General features: G+C 41.7%; 1 protein-coding gene across 1 annotated transcript in view; it reads left to right on the top strand.

The window, feature by feature from the left end:
• ITGBL1 (integrin subunit beta like 1) overlaps positions 1–17,251 on the top strand; it is a 1,421,787-nt gene that overhangs the window by 1,328,897 nt on the left and 75,639 nt on the right. The window contains exon 9 of the mRNA XM_069637000.1: positions 5,067–5,213. Within this exon, the coding sequence (XP_069493101.1) occupies positions 5,067–5,213 (147 nt within the window). The remainder of the gene's footprint in view (positions 1–5,066; positions 5,214–17,251) is intronic.

The raw sequence follows: 17,251 nt of genomic DNA, 5'->3' as shown, positions 1-17,251 counted from the left end.
GAGATCAGTTGGATTTCTCAATCAAACCAAGAGAGAGTATTACTTTTCAGCTAAGTTTATAGAAGCCTTTGATTTTATTCCTTATGAACACAGGATGTTCAGTCAAACTGCTGCAGTATTTACGACTATCTTCATGCCAGGGATCCAGATGATGGCGAATGTAAAGTGGTTGCAAATCACTCGCTGGGAGCTCCTGCAGACGATCAACACTATTATAAAGGGGTTTAACGCAAACAAGGAAGAATTGAAAGCCATGAGGCTGATAACTCTTCAGAACAGATATGTCTTGGACATGATCACAGCAATGGATGGAGGTGTTTGTGCCAAAATCAGAGAATCAGGATGCACATTCATATCTTCTCACAATGACAAAAATGGGATCTGGACAGAGGCCATAACATTGCTAACGAACTTGCACATTAAGATTGAAGCTGAAACAGAAGATATCAAAGATGAAAGCTGGTTTGCATCGATGTTCTCATGGGATTCTCAATGGATGGCAAATATTTTCAAGTTTCTTGCAGCATTGTTGGTGATGATCATGTTCTGATTCTGTGTGATCAGAATGATAATCACACAGTGCAAGAAGACAGCAAAGAAAGCAGTAGGAATGAAGACCATGATCGATGTTGAGTCTGGGTTTGGACCCAAAGAGCTGACCAATGAAGAAATCAGAAAATATGTAGAAGCAAGCATTCTAGCACCTGAGGGAATGAAATTCCTGTATCTGAGAAACCATTATAAGCATGTGGGAAGATGGATCTATTTCAGTCCGAATGGACAATGTAGCCACGTGACCTGGAGTGTTGATGAACATGTTAAATCAGCAGGATCTCTGAAAGTATTAGTAAAGGTTTGGACTCCAAAGAAGCACTTTTTCAGGAGCAGAATGTCTAAATGTGGAAACAGGTGAGAGCGTGGTCAACCAGAGGGGGAAGTGTAGAGGAGGAGCCAAATGCCTCTACTGGAAATCGCACCCCTATTTTGCCTTTATGTTGGAAGTCGGAAATTGTGCCAGTAATGGGACCTATCCCACAAGGAATCCTCAAAACAAAGTATCCATTGAGAAAACCATACATGATGTATCCTTGGAGAGCTACATAGAGGAAATCTCTTAAGGGAAATCCCTGAAGACGTGCGAAGATGAATGAAAGAGAAGATTGGTGATGTCACATGAAGCAGAGATGATGCACCAAGAAGAGATGCCAAAGAAGAAAGTATATCGACCTCATAGAATCTGATGACAAAGTAAAGAATAAAGTCACATTTTATATGAGGAATGAAGATTGTGTGTGCGAAGAGCACTGAAGAAAATGCAAGCCGTTGTATAAGTGTACAGGCGATGAAACGCAAATAGATTAAGTCATCATAAAGGCTGGCTATACGTAGTGAATAGACTGCAGGCGGTGCTGCCAATATATATATATATATATATATATATATATATATATATATATATATATATATATATATAAATATATGGATAGATGTATAGAATCTGGATGTTCCACGTTGCACTTTATCAAACCAGGACCTCAGTTGCGAAAAGGCTGAAAGTGTGGTGCAGCAGAAAGGAAAATAGCTGTCGATGAAGGAAGAATCAAGAAGGTTGTCTGGCCCAGTGTCAAGGTTTGGGGCAGCCAAGGAACAGATTATCTATTCAAAGAAGATACAATGAACGTGGGAAGCGAGGCAAGCTTCTGTTGAGGTGCAATGGAAAACACCATGAGTGCCAAGTTGTATTCAATTAATAATATTAATTACGAAGACAGAGCTAAAAACACAGTCTCCTGACACATAGTCTATATGGAAATAGACTTTGGGCAAGCTACATCGAGACTGAAGATAAGAACGTGCTCACACTCCCTTCTATTCCCAGGCATAGTGAAACTTTGCAAGGCCCAGTTCAAAGACAATTTGAATGGTAGACAGCAGGAGTGATGATGGATGATGGGATAATTGGGTGGGGAGGCATGGTCATGTCCACCCACAAATACCTGGGGTACCAGCTTGCGTGCTGCTAGCGAGTGGAATATTCCAGAAGGGAGCAAGCGTGCCAACCAATTGTAGAGGGCCACGTAGCAAAGAGCCCTATAATTTGAAAGCCAATGAAACTTTGTATGTTTGATGACAATGAAGATGACTGGCACTAAGGATGGGCATAGTTGTCCACCTGACTATAGAGACCCTATCACAATCATATCCCCCATAAAAAGGATACCTAGGTCTTCCCTGTAGTCCAACCACAACACCAAGTAGGTTTTCTTAGTTTGTCACGTAGTATGACGTCAATGATGATGAGTTTGTACTATAAATATGTCGTTTTTCATGTACAACTTTGAGAGATATGCTGTGAGATGTCTGTTGATCTCCCTGTTTTAGATAATTGCAAATAAAACAGCTATGTTTTGTCAACTTCCTTAGTCGGTCTTATTATTGCTGTAAGAGTAACCTCTGCATCCCCATCCATCCAATAAAGCGCTACCTCACTTAAAGGGCCTACAGGTTCATGTGGTAGCAGAGGGAGGATGGTTACGAAAAGACCCATCGATTAGTAGGTTTCCAGTATTTCGGCCATTCGGACACCCTCCACCATCTAGTCGGAAGATCGCGAAGTTTCGCTTAAAGGGCCTCCGGGTTTACAATGCATTGCACTCCCCCTGCACCTGTCCTTGGAGGCACAAGAACATGAGTTTGTTTTGAGCACATTTTAATGTGCATCCCATTTCTTAATTTGGGATGTGCATTAACGTGTGCAGAGGTGCCCCTTTATCTGTGCATATGTGCCAAGGTGATGCAAGCGGGAATTTGATAGTGCAAATCTGTAATGCAGACATTCAAAGTGACTTTGTGAATAGGGCCCATCTTTTTGGGGCACTAGCACATCTTATCATTTGCAAATAAATGTTTTAAGAATATGGCTCTTGCTGTTGTGTGTTTTATGTTAGGAGTTTATATAACCATGTACATCACTCATACAATGACAATTCTAGCTGGCTAAATCGTATTCCTTCCAGGAATGCCAGAGCCTACATCATGAATGCTTTCCATGTGACCAACCCTGCCCCAGCCCTACTGGCCATTCTGAGGTCATTGTCCTGTAGCCATTGACTTTGCCTATTACTAAATAATAACCTCAGTAGTTCCCATGGAAGCAAACTCGACAGGATGAAACTTCACGTACCCTAACGTATGACTGACTTCTGCAGTCTTCTAGTCATTTCAGAGTTCCATGTCTGTTATGAATGCCCTATATTTCCATATTATAAACCTCAATAATACTCAATATGTTGACCTCTGAATGATGAAATGAAGAGTCAGGCCTGCCTCACATGTGACTTATTTGCTGATCAGACATGCAGTCTTGTAGTTCCCCATTTCAAATTCACTAACGTTATGAACTTAATAAGGATGAAGGGCCAAATGCGTTCTGCCACACAAAAGGCAGATGTGACCAGGGACGTCATTTCACCAAAATGCCAGTGGTAGCGGAAGTTACATCACATGACCCTTGACCTCTGATGACATCACAGGAAGTGTTGTCATTTGACCCCACCCCAAAGTGATATTGCGGGAAGTGATGCAACACGACCTTTCACCCCTTGACAAAACAGGAAGTGGCATCACATAGCATTGTTCCTAAATACACTACAAAAATATGGTTACGATATCACTATAATGTGATGTACATTTCCTACAAAAATGGATCGCCATATGTATCGTTAAGATCAGTGTGTATTGGCCCATATTACCAAATTGCTGTGAATGCAAGCAGACGTCAATGACCAAATGATAATGATGTGTTATGTTATAGCACTTAGGCTTAAGCGCTTTATATAGAAAAATGTGCACCCATCACCCAACCTGTGTTGGTACTAATTTAACGACCTCAGAAGGATGAAAGACAGAGCTGAGGTGTTTACGAACAGACTAAATCAGTGACTCACCCCCTGAAGTGTGCCTGAAATAGACCTTTAATGAGTCTAGCAATTATTGTATAGAATTCCAGAAAGACACATTATTTGGTATTCCTATTCTTTCTTATTGAGGGTCAGTACTGAAAGTGTTAGACTTGTGGCACCCATGTTCTTTTTTTTGCCTTCTTTTTTGTAGAGGCCTGAACAAGAAACTCCAGAAGTAAAGAGCCACATGGTGCTGGCCACAGCCCAGGAGCTTGCATTACAAAAAAATACAAACATTTTTTTTTTAGGGGTAGCAAGGGAGACCACAGGGGTAGCAAGGGAGACCTCAGAGGTCGCAGTTGCGACTCCTAAATGACGTCCCTGGATGTGGCCCGCTACTATTACTGTAAAGAAGAGAGCGTTTTAAGTTAAATTACAATGTAACAAAGTTTTTAGCTAATCAAAGAAGCTGTCCATGCTCTTTTTGTTTGATAAACGAAATTTCTTTAAAACATGCTTCAATTTAGTCCAATTGAAGTATCTTCAACATACAAAGCCAGTCTCAAATGCTTATCTGCTGAAGGGCCCAGTGTCAACATAATCCGAATCCTCTTGAGTCCAGAGTTTGCTAATTCTTTGGTTTCATTGATGCGATTGTTTGAAGCACTCTCAAGTGCAGATCGCCTGCCGGAGTGGTACTGTGCAGGCGAGGAAAGACGGCAGTATTGTAAGGGTGCAAGGCCTTTTCGTGATTAAACTTTGCAAAGCACCACTCGGCGTGAGCATTGGTCAATAAATGGTGGGTTCATGGTAACGTGAGCAGATTAATAAACGTGCTCTCAGTGTCTGTGATGGGCGTTTGGAGGGATCAATGGCTTTGGACTGATAACCAAATATGTGCTTATTTGCATTTGATCAATACAATGATGAAGGATTCGAGTTTAAAGTACTTCAAGGATTACTTTTCCTCCAGGGCTTTCCTCCCGCACCGGCCCCAGATTGATCATGTTTAGGGGTGATCATTGTCTTCGGAGTTAATGTAAGCAATTATGGGCTGGCTTGATTAATGCGCGGCGCAGCAGTGTTTCCCACTGATACAGAGCGCGATCATTGCTCACGTTTATCCGACTTAACCCTCGTGCAATTTATTTATTTTTCTCGCAGATCACGGCATCTGCTCCTGCGGCCGGTGCATTTGTGAGGACGGATGGTTTGGGAAACTCTGCCAAAATGTAAGAAAATGTAACATGTCAGAGGAAGAGAGCAAAGGCTTGTGCGAGTCTGCCGACGGCATTACATGCTCGGGCAAAGGTAAGCGGCCAAAGGATCCAAGGGGTTCTTGTATCTTGAATGATGCTGTTGCCATTATTTGTGCAAAATGAAGAGTGTTAGCATAGTGCCCAAAGGTTTTCTGCATGCTAGGTGGCAACGTGCAACATGTACAGTATCTCAATGGGTTGGTTTGGATGTGGGGCGTGGTTTAATGTTATGTTCCTTGGATCAATACCACACCCTGCTGTTACTTGCATGGTCTCCTGGTCCTCTTGTGGATCTGGAAATATGAGTGGGGGTGGTTTGGTAGTGGGAAGAAAGTGGGAGTGCATGAGTGCTTTTGCTGTGGTGTTGGTAGTTTCAGTTCAGAAAAACAGTCACTGTGTGGGGGTTGCTTCTAAGTTGTCTGGATTGGTGGGCCTGAGTCCTTATGATAAAGTACATTCATTATCAAGATTCCTAGAGTTGTAGAGAAGCCTCTAACCATTTGGGCATCTTCCTTTTTGGGTGATAGTATGAAACACCCAGCCTGATCAGAAATGATTGACAAAACGTACTTACCACCGGAGAGACCTTACATGCCGGCTCCAGGTGACTGCATGCCACTTTAAGAGCCCAGATGAACACCATCACAGAAGAGTAATGTGACCGGTCAACACTAAGGCCCATATTGGAGAATTGATATAAATTCCCAGCTCCGTTTTCCTGCATCACCGGCCCATTTTGTGGTACCATTCCTGCGGATCGGCGGGTGGAAAAGCATTGCTTCTGCCAAGCAAAACAGGGCACTGTAAGCCCTGCAGGGAGTGATAGTTAGCACCCTTTTTTGGAAAGTGGGTAACATCTGCCCTCCTCTAACAAGACCCCACAGCTGCTCTATGTACACTAAACCTAACTCTTGAACAGCTCCGAGTATACAAAAACGTGCAGATTCCAATGCTGCTCTCCATCCCTGTCATAGAAATTCGACATTGGGTGCTTGCAGTGCTGGTGGCCCCCTCACGCTCATACCAATGCAGTGCCCAGCCCCCCAGCTTCCGCTAGTGGTACCATATGAAGGTCCCCGCCCAGTAAGTTTTTCCATGCTGGTGTTTTTGATTCTGCTGGGTCTCTATCCTGAATAATGAAATACCCATTGAGAGATGAGCAGTCATTTACTGGCTTCTCTGTAACATGGCCCCAAAACTCTGTGCACACTGTATGCAAAACAGGACAGTTCCGTGTGTGTTTGTTTCTCTCATAGCTCAGGGGCAACGTGCTCGCCTTGGAAACAAGACTTCACTGAGCACCATAGGTTCGATCCCTGTGTCCGCGCTTAGAAACCTCTGGGTATTAAGCGCGATATAATTAACATATCATACATGCACACTGCTGTCTCTCATATTTTAAAAAAACAAATCTCGGCGTCATGCCTTTAGTCTCCTTCCATGCTGAGCACGCTGCCTCTAGGGATCTGGATATCAAAAGATCATCTTGTTTTCTGGAAACATCTGAAATCATGGTTCATCTTCTAGAATGAGTGGTGTGATTCATCAGCACTAGGCCTATGCATTGCACATGCAATGCACTCTGTAAAAGTTGGTTACTTAACATATGCACCATATACCAGACCTGGAGCCTTGTCATATATTTATAACAACAGCTGTGTATACACTTTGTTTGGGACACAACCTAAGACATGTGTTACTTATCATAAACTGTGGATAGGATTTATGAAGGTGTAACTGAACCTAGCCTTGAGGAAGCATGTGTTGGTGTGAGCAACTTTTCGACTTTTGTTTACTGGAATAATCACACATTTGTTTCAGAAACCAAGATTCACACCCAATCAGATGGAATGCTATAGTGTGAGATTCTCTTTAATTTTAGAATGTGAGACTCACATCCAAAGACTTGATAAAGTCCTCACACCCAATGAGCTAGACTGTTCCGTGAGTTGCGAGACTTACACCAAGTGAGTTGGCCTGTTAGGAGGTTTGATGCTCACAGCTAGTAAGCAATACTGTTCTCCACTGTGTACGACTCTCAGCTAGTGACATGAAACTAGGCCTCAATGCAACGGGACTGGGGGAGTCTTAGATCGTATGAGTCGCATTGTGCACTAGCGTGTGAGTCCCCGGCCAGACATTGGAAGAAACCACGCAGCCTTTGGGAATTGGAGGGAGACCGAAGGGGGAATGTGGTAAAAGGAGTTGAAGAGGGCGTAGCACAGTTTGCCTTTCTGAAAAGACACATGTAATTCAGCTGTTAGGTGGCTGCTATGGGTAATGGATGATTAATGAATCCAGACACAATCAATTGAGGGTAGTCATTATATCCATGGTAAGTGATGGGCAGCCAGTCATGACACAGTGATTCATATATATCATTGAAGGGTGTGTACACATCTTTATTGATCAAATGCATGTTTACATAGTGCTATGACCAAGCAAGTGGTCTCACTAAGCTGTTCTTATGCATAATAACTCAGATGTGCATAGCAATGGTGCTGGAGCTCCAGATTTCTATATTCTCCCTCTCCAAAGAATTTTGAAGCATATACTCCTCTGTAACTTCTACTATGATTGGCATTATTTATAATGAACAGTGATGATCTTGATCTGCAGTGTCTGGAACAGTGGAATAAGGCTGTTGGGTGGATCCCAGGCATATAGTAACTGTAACAGTTGGATTGCTTCAGGCACGTCAATTAGTAATTCCTATCACGCTTATGCCTTTTTATCCAAAATAGTTGTAAAAAATCTGTTTTATCATGCACACATTGAAGGACACATATGGGCCTCATTACGAGTATGGCGGTAAGGCAACAACGGCACCGGTATCGCTACCGGCACCGTTGCTACCGTAGCGCCATGCTAGGAGTTCTGCTTGTGGGTGCCCTTGCAGCCACCAGGTCTGACCTGGTGACCATACCGGCACGCGTGAGCAGAACTTGATGGTAGCAACGGTACCGTTATTAACGGTACAGTTGCTACCATCCTCCCCATTCCCATTGAGCCCTATCGGGGCTCAAATGGGAATGGGGATATACCGGGCCCAACAACCGCGATTCGGCAATTACCGGGTCTGGCTGGGGTCGAATAGCCCGATAATTACCCATTCACGGGTGCCGGACCCGGATGCAAGTTTGGAGGTAGCCATGCCGATAAAACCGGCAAGGCTACCTCCAACCTCGTAATGAGGCCCTATTGTTCAATCCTACAGGTGGTATAATGAATTGCATAATGGAGAGCTATCCAGTGATGTCCTGTTAAAAGTTAAATTAGCACCCGGGGCGGTGCACGCAACCAATCAGGCTGCTTGGATCGCTAGCTGAATCTACTGATACAAACCCACATTCCAAGCAACCTGCTGACTGCACCCCCACCCAGCCATCTTACCCCCATCATCCCTTTCCTGACGCCCTGTGTCCCCGCTGGCCACAATGAAAATGGAAGAGGGGCTCTGTATGGACCCCGCCTTCCTGATCCTTGTTGGCCATCTAAAGTAAGTAAGTGTTTTGCGAGGTGTCCCATTTATTGAAACAAAAAACATTGATCTTAACACCCCAGGTCTCGGGATTGCAAACGCAGGGTGCTAATAGCAATAATACCCGATCCGGCAGGCCATCGGAAGGGCCCCTGGCCGTTACCATTATTGCTCAAAAGAAATGCTTCTGAACTGAGTTACACAGACTCACAAATACAAATACATCACAAATACTTATGTATTTCCTTACTGATTAGACTGCATTGACTTTGCCTCTTTTCATTTTTTTTTGTGATATTTTCTCTGATAGAAATACACTGATTTTACGAACCTTTATGATTAGTGGGCATTTAACCCCATCATAATTTATTTTGACCTTTGAATTGCTGCCAAGAATCGTCTATTTCAACATATCAGATCCTTCAGCATTTCATTTTACTCATCATGAATGTATATTTTCCTCTGGGCTGACTTAATGAATTGTAATGGTTAACATTTGTGTTTTATATAGTCTTCTTCACATGTATCTTGATCTGCGATGTGGCATTTTGTTAGCTCAGGGACAATGCACTTGTCTTAGAAGCAAGACAACGTGGTACAAACAGAGGTTCGAATCCCAGTGTTAGAGACTGGTCTCCGGACTTATGCGCGTACAAATAGATGTATTAATGATCACGCTCGTTGTTTTGTTTTGTGTTATGACATTTTCTACTTTGATGATAATACATGTGCTTATTGTCTGGTTTTAGGTTATTGTATAATTTACTATAAATCATCCATCAAACAGTCAAATGTATTTTGTGATTAGAGTTTGTTTTCATTAATCTTAATAAATATATATATATATATTTATATATATATATATAGACAACAATCTTGCCCAATGAAATGATGTCCTGTTTATCAATTCAGTGAAATGTTTAAAATGATGTGTACACTATAGACCAGTACCAGTCTCTTTTTCCTGCTTGTATATTTAACACGCACCAGTGGCAGTATATTTTAAGGAATATTCTTGGGGGGGATTTGAAAGTGGAAAGGAGATCATTCTCCTTTGCCGTCATTTGCTTTGTTGTCACTACCCCATTTTCAAGTTCATGGACACACTATGGCTCTCCATAGTTTAAACATCATCAACCTCAAAGTCCATGGATGAGCATGGTTAACAATTGAAAACCACGGATGGTAAATGGCTCAGGGATCGTGGTCTAATTCTGTCCACGGTAGCATGGGCATACATGGCTGTCAATTATCCTGAAACCTTTGGACACCCATGAATAATCATGAGCAGGAATGAACATAAGGGTGGTCTGGTATGTTTATCATTTCTTCATTGTACATATCAATTGTTAATTCAAACCTTACAGGACCACGATTAGCAATATTTGCCCCAGAACTGTACTTTTCTGTGAGCTATTGATGTGGTTGAAACATTTATTCCAACTGAATCATTCAGCTCTTATCAATAACAAACAGCACAGAAAACAGACTCTGTTTAACAGATCATGTCTCCCTTGTAAGTAACATGTGTCTTCTTAGTGCAGGTTCACACCTTTTGAAGGTCCCTAACAATTGTAGAATGACTTTAATGAACAGTATAATGAAAATAGCTCAACATTGTGTGATGGGAAGAGGCACTATAAACTATTAAATACATGTATTCATTCACGTGGGATGACAACAGAACTCCCTGTAATTATGCAAAGGATTATGGATATGCAAATTTACCAGGACTATACGAGCAGAGTGTGCAGTTCTTTACCCTATAACAGAAGTCGGTGCTCTCCTCTACACTGCACATGATTTATTCAACCTGCTCACTAATTTTGCTACACATTATTTAAATTAACTAGATTTCTATGGGATGAAGTGAAAAGGGAATAATTTGGGGTTGGCTGAAATTAATTTAAATTTTAGAAGGATGGCATTTCAGAGTTTGGGTTCCTCAAAATCAGTAAGTAGCATTTTCCCGTTAACAATAATACGAGTTGTCCTCCCAAGCATTAACACCCCTTCACGTAATAGTCATCCATGAAAAAAGAGATATGCAAAATCAAAGCTCATGTTCAGGCGTTATGGAGAAACCGTTGGTTAAATTACATTTAACAGAATCAAGGCTGACTGGGTACAGCAATCAGCAGCTGTAATCTGTCTTTGTATACCTTTATTTCATGGACAGAGACCATGGACGTAATGACCATGATTCATTGAAAGATCATGGACAAAAATAACAGAGACAGAATTCAGGGGCCCAACACGGATGACCATGTTTACACAGGGGACAGCCAAAGAACAGGATACTGAGGCTATGCCCTAAACCATGTAAGCATTTTACTAATTAGTGATCATCGGTGCATAAGATTCGAGATTCTACCTCTTCTAAAAACCTGAAGTAACCTGCTGAAATAAGATTTAAGGTAAATCCTGTTTTGAGAAGTTTGTCAATGCCTATTGGTGAAGTAGAGTCACAGAACCTGATCCTCTCTTTGGCAAACCCAGGTGGACCAACAAAATTGGGCTAGTGAAAGGGAGTGGGGCTTGTGAATGGCGGGGTAGAGAAGGCAGCCACTGTATGTATTCCACAACATCTGATTAGTCATTCAAGATTAAGAAATGTTTTGTTATTTATATTCTAATAATTCTGTTTCCCAGTGGTGGTGTTATAATTGAATGCAATCCATCATATTAATGTGTAAGGATTTGAAATTGCCATGATGGGATTTGCTGTGCTGTAAATAATTCTCTTGGTTACTTTTATACTAGTTAAAATAAATGTTGTTTCCCTGTTATAAGTAGGAACATTGAATTCTTACAAGGAAACATTACTAGCTTGTGTGAAATGAAGTGGCGGTAGACAAGATCAGTGTTCGCCATATGTAGCAGGGGATCTGGATCAGTAAAGAGTCAAAAATCAAATTTCCTAACTCTGAGAACAGAGAATCTTGATTTATTTCTTTGGGCATGTAAATTCCTCTTCTTCAAAATGGTACACAGGACTGTACCTTGCCTGGTAATGACTAAGCTGAAACTCATGCCTGCAACTAATTTCGTAATATTAAGCACCCAGGTACCTCTGGGTTTTGTGCACTATATAAATGTTCAATTAAATAAATAAAAAAACTGTCAATGTCGATTTATGTAATGACTGACTTTGTCCATACCATTTTTGCCCTATTTTCTTTCATTTCAGTAATGCATCCCTGGAAGAGATATTTGTAATAAATTATAGTCCAGCCACTGTTCCGAACCGTACAGCAAACCAATCTGGTCTGTTAAGTGATTACAAAATGGAAGTGCTTAGATCAAGCTGGTGGTGATGTTTAGGGCCCTGTGGTTGGGCAGTTCCTGGCCAGTTGACAGTATATTGCTGTTTTCTAACACTTCCAGTGTCCTGATAGTCCTAAAGAGTGAAAGGGAAATTGCTGAACTGTTAACTCCTTAAACTTTATAATGTTCACCAGATTTCCACACTCCCCATTTGCTTTGCAGCCTTATTTGGGCTTTAAAGATCTCTGACCAGCACATATCATGCATGCTTTAGAAATCAACAAGGTCGCATGTGCATACCCAGGAATAGCCACTGCTTAATTCCTGTAAATCATGACCTATTTCACTTATGATGCAGTGCAGAGTGTTGAGTTGAGAGAGTTGCACCCTAGGTTTGATATTGTTCAGAAATATGTACACACACACACATACTGAATTGACTGTACTCGAAGTTGGCACATAATTAATCACTGATGAAGTAAAAACAAAACATACACACACACCAATGCACTGATGAGGTTTTGGTTTCTTTACGTGCTGCAAGCCGAGTCGAAAGTCCAAAGTTGGGTGTGAATGTCAACCAATCAGTGGGTCCATGGGGTAACCTGCTATACAATGTTGCTTAGACCAATCCGCTGCCATTTTGTTTGCTATAATCAGTATTATATGTATGTAGATGTAGTTTGAGAGTTATCGTACAGATAGGAGACAGCCAATAAAGTACTGATCCATATACCTTCTATAAGTAGATATGTTCCCCTAATACAATCCCTCCAGCTAATAGGTTTTATGGTTTGCCACGTAGGATGCTGTCATACATGATGCATACTGGGGTAGAAGACGCCTGTGTAATCAAGAGTGTGTATGTGAGTGTGCAGGCATAAGTCCGATGTCTGCCAGATGACCCTGCTTTATTCAATTGAGAATAAAATAGTTATTTGCCATATTCCTTAATTCTGTCCGGTTATTTGGTCTTAGATCTTTATTGTTAATTCCATCTAGCACAAGAGATGCTTCAAGGTGCGAGAACACACCTTCTCTTCTTATGAATATGTCCTCTTTGGCTTTGCAATGGGAACACGCCGAGTTAAGCCTGTCCTGAGATCCCCAATACTTAGAATTTCAGGGGTTTTGTTGCAATATGTTTCTTACTATAACTGATCATTAACTAAAGTTTTTTCATTGAATTTCAAGGGTTTAGTTATTCCATAGATATTTGTGGTGCCCACTGTATATTTTAGAACACTACCCGACAACTAGCCATGGCCAGTGGGCACGGCTTTCAACCGTGTCCACTGTTAATTTTAAAACACTACCAAACCACCAGCCTTGTCCCTGAGCCATGGCCAGTGGGCACGGCCTCTAGCCATGCCCACTGTATTTTTAAAATCACTACATGGTCACTAGCCATGGCGATAAGTGGGCACGACCATCAGCCATGCCCCCTCTATATTTTAGAACACTACAGACCACTAGCCATGGCCTTCTAATAAATATGACCTCTTGGGCTTTGCAACGGGAACGTGCCAAGTTAAGCTGGTCCTGAGTTCCCCAATGCATTGAATTTCAGGAATTTTGTTGCTATAGGTTTCTCACAATTGCTCATCATTAACTTAAGTTTTTTAATTGAATTTCAAGGATTTTGTTTTTCCATAGATTTCTTTACACACCCCTGGGCTTGGCCTTTGACCATGTCAATTGACCACGGCCTTCGGCCATCCCGTCTATATATTTTAGAATACTACCAGACGACTAGCCATGGCCTTTGGCTAGTGGTCTGGTAGTATTCTTTGGCCATGGCTAGTGGGTACGGCCATTGGCCATGCGCACTGTCCATTTTAAAACACTATCAGACCACTCGCCAGCCATGGCCAGTCATTTTTCACCTCCTAGCTCATATGTTAAAATTACTAGCAACTTTTTAAATTACTTTTTTGCCATAGCTGCAGGTATATTTATAATTAGGGTTTCCTGTTTTCAGTGGGTTTTTTTTTACTTCTGGGGTGATTTTTCAGTGTTTTCAAAACATCCAAATCTGTGTATATCAGAGTTTTCCCGTGAGCCCCCTTCAAGCAATCAGGGATAACTCTTATTTCCAGTGTAAACACAAACATGTTCTTTTATTGATTAATTGCGTACATAAGTAGGGTAATATCTCTCATGACTAGCCGCAAGAAAAACATATGCCCAGGTTGGAAAGGTTAACCTTGAAATCCACCCTAATACAACCATCACTGAAAGATTTTCATCAATCACAGACTGATTCTTACCTGTTTTGACAGTGGTATTGTTATATATAAAAGATGGTAGGCTTTGGGAACTACCAATTTGTTAGGCAATGTGCAGTGAGGATACATTATTTGCCAAGGATCACACACTTTGGATAAGCAGCATGTTAGAAGCCACTTGTTTCATGGCCGGTCTCTTGGTGGCTGTTGTGACACATTGCACAACCCAACTAACTGCTTTTAAGCAGAACGGAATAGGGAATAAAAATGACCGACTGTAAGAATAACATATGCCCAGGTACTTTTGTCTCCATAACAAAACTCAAAAGCTGGCACCCATGAATATATGCACAGTAAGTGAACACATTTCTTAAAGTGAAATATACACATGCAGTGCACAATAAAATAGCACTGGACCTTCAAAACAATTAATGAACACCCAAAAAGTTATCTGAGAGAGGAAATGTTCCAAAAAATATGCTGGTAATGTATAAAAGGCATTCACCCTTTAAACACAGCAATCTGTAGTGAAACATTCCCATGAAAACAAAATCCCAATGCGAAACAAGTGCTTGTGGACTTGTGGGTAAGCATCTGCACTGGGAACATGACAACCTGAGTAAAAAGTTATGCTGCCCACCCAAATGTGTCCTTTACTTATACCCTGAAAAGAAGCCACAGTCAGGGGGAAATAACTGCACTGGTGCCCAGGATTGCAAACTCTCTTGCCACATCCTTGGCAAATACTCAAGACTGACTTGCCCTCCCATAATTGCCCATCCTCACCCCTATTTCTGGCTTTCAACAATACTTTGCTTTTTAAAGATAACTTGAAATGTACACATACCATAGTGCCACTCAAATACATACATCCCTCTAAAACTGTTAGGCAAAAAATGTACAACTGTGGCATTATTCCCCCATGCTGACTGGGAGACTAAAAATACCAGAATGCAATTAAGTAAAAGGCAAGAAAAATTGACTTAGAGCCCTCAGAGAGTCCTTGGAACACAGAAAATCTTTAAACCATATTGAGGCATATTATAGTGTTATATGTCCCTTTATTTTTCACTGGAAGCCTAATACATTGTTTGATCTTTGCCTGGGCTGAACAGATACGTATTTTCTATTTGGAATGAGGGCTGCCTAAATTAGAGCAGGCTCCACCTGCTGTGTTTTTGAATGTTTTTGACGCGGACCAGCCGCGGAATAAGCCAGCCACCTGTGCCCGGCGGATGAATGCCATAATTAACTGAATGCTGAGCGCATGTTACAAGTCGGAGATGTGTTATGTATATATATATATATGTATATATGTGTGTATATATATATATATATGGTTATTCAAGTTTGTCTCTCATGTGCAACTGGATTTACAATTCTCCATGTAATAGCAGCTCCTTGCCCAGAGATAGCTGCTCTTTTCATGTGTGCCTCATGGCAACTTGACCTTTAGTGTGCAATACTTTCATGGACTGACAGTAGCTCGGGTTAAAATAAAAATGACCTGATTGTCATGTGTTTTATTAGAGTGCTATGAGATATTTAAAACTAAGAAAACACACGGGATCCGGGACTGTGGACTGTCTCCCATCTGAGCAGTTACTGGGACAAACCCTGCTTAGCGTCCAAGAGAGCAAGGGACTGGCATCCTCAGGCCATGTTGTTGTGGTGGTCTTGTAGCGTGTGCTTGTTTATTAGGCAGCATGGGGTGGCCCCTTCCTTGATTTGAAGCTAAACAGTCTTGGTCTTGGTTACTGCATGGAAGGGAGTCGAGGATGCTTATTTTAGTATGGACTACAGATAGCCAATGTGCAGTTTTATAGCAGTGAATATCAGAAAAACACCCCCAAAAATGCTTTTTTGCCCATCAGACCATCACTAAGTGCCCCCCTCAAATGTGCCAGCTCCCTCCACTCCCCTGCCCTTTCCCATTCCCCACAACACTTGATGTTTCTGTGACACAGTTTGCTTTGAGATGTCGGCTATTCGCAGCTATACCCCACGTTAGTGCCGAGGGCATGGGAAAAATGTTTGAGCCTTGTGTTGCAAACTTGTTCCCTAACCCCTCTGCAACTCCTAAATTTCTCTTGCTGTCCTCTTGCCTTTCCCACATCTCTAGCCTGATGTCATTTGCATGTTTTTTGACCTGTGAAAGACTTTTCAACACATAGACCTGGGTCCTTTAAGACGAGGTAGCAATACTTAGAGATGGATGAAGATGCAGAAGTTACTCAAACATCAATAATCAAAATGACTCCGAAAGTTGGCAAAACTCTGTTCTGATTTATTAACAATTTTCGAAAACAGGGAGTACAAAAGACATCATCTGACGTTCACTCCAGCTCTCAATACATTTCATAAAAAACATTTCTTTTATAGCAAAAACTCATTATTGATGTCACACTATGTGGCAAACTACAGAAACCTACAGGGAACTGTGGTTGGCTTAAGGGAAACATCTAGCTATGTGTTCTATATAAGCGGGGGTAGTGATTGGGTCTCTAAAGTCAGGTGGACAACTAAGCCCATCTCAAGTGAAAGTCATCTCCATCGTCACAAAATACATGACGATTCATTGGTTACACAAACTTTAGGGTTCTTTGATATGTGGCCCTCTTTAATTGGTTGGCACGCTTGTACCTTTCTGGAATAGTCCACATGCAGGCTGGTATCCCAGGTGTAGGGAAGGTTGGCTTGGTCATGCCTCCCTACCCAATTAGCCCAACATCTATCATCACTCCAACAGTGTGTTATTCAATTAAGGCTTTGAACTTTGCCTTGCAGAAGCTCCCTGTGCCTGAGAATTAAAAGGGAGTGTGGCATTGTCTTGTCTTCTGGTTTCGGTGTAGCTTGACCCAAATCTATTTAGATGCCGACCATGTGACTGAAGACCATTTTTCTGAGCTTTTCACTACATATAATACTTTTAAATGATTAACTTTTGACGCCTTCCGTGTTTTTTCATTCCATTTCAATCTGAAGTTTGGTCCTTTCTCATGGTCATTGTAACTTCTTGGCAGGCAGTCAGGCTCTCTGTGGCCTCAACTCCTGGTGCTGGGCCAGCCAAGCCTTTCTCGAATTCTCCTTCGCCATCAGCTTTTTTCCAACTGC

The sequence above is a fragment of the Ambystoma mexicanum genome, chromosome 7p (genome assembly GCF_040938575.1).
Source record: "Ambystoma mexicanum isolate Mex_15411 chromosome 7p, UKY_AmexF1_1, whole genome shotgun sequence".
NCBI lineage: Eukaryota > Metazoa > Chordata > Amphibia > Caudata > Ambystomatidae > Ambystoma > Ambystoma mexicanum.
The sequence above is the reverse complement of the archived record's forward strand: the minus strand, read 5'-3'. Positions and strand labels throughout refer to the sequence as shown.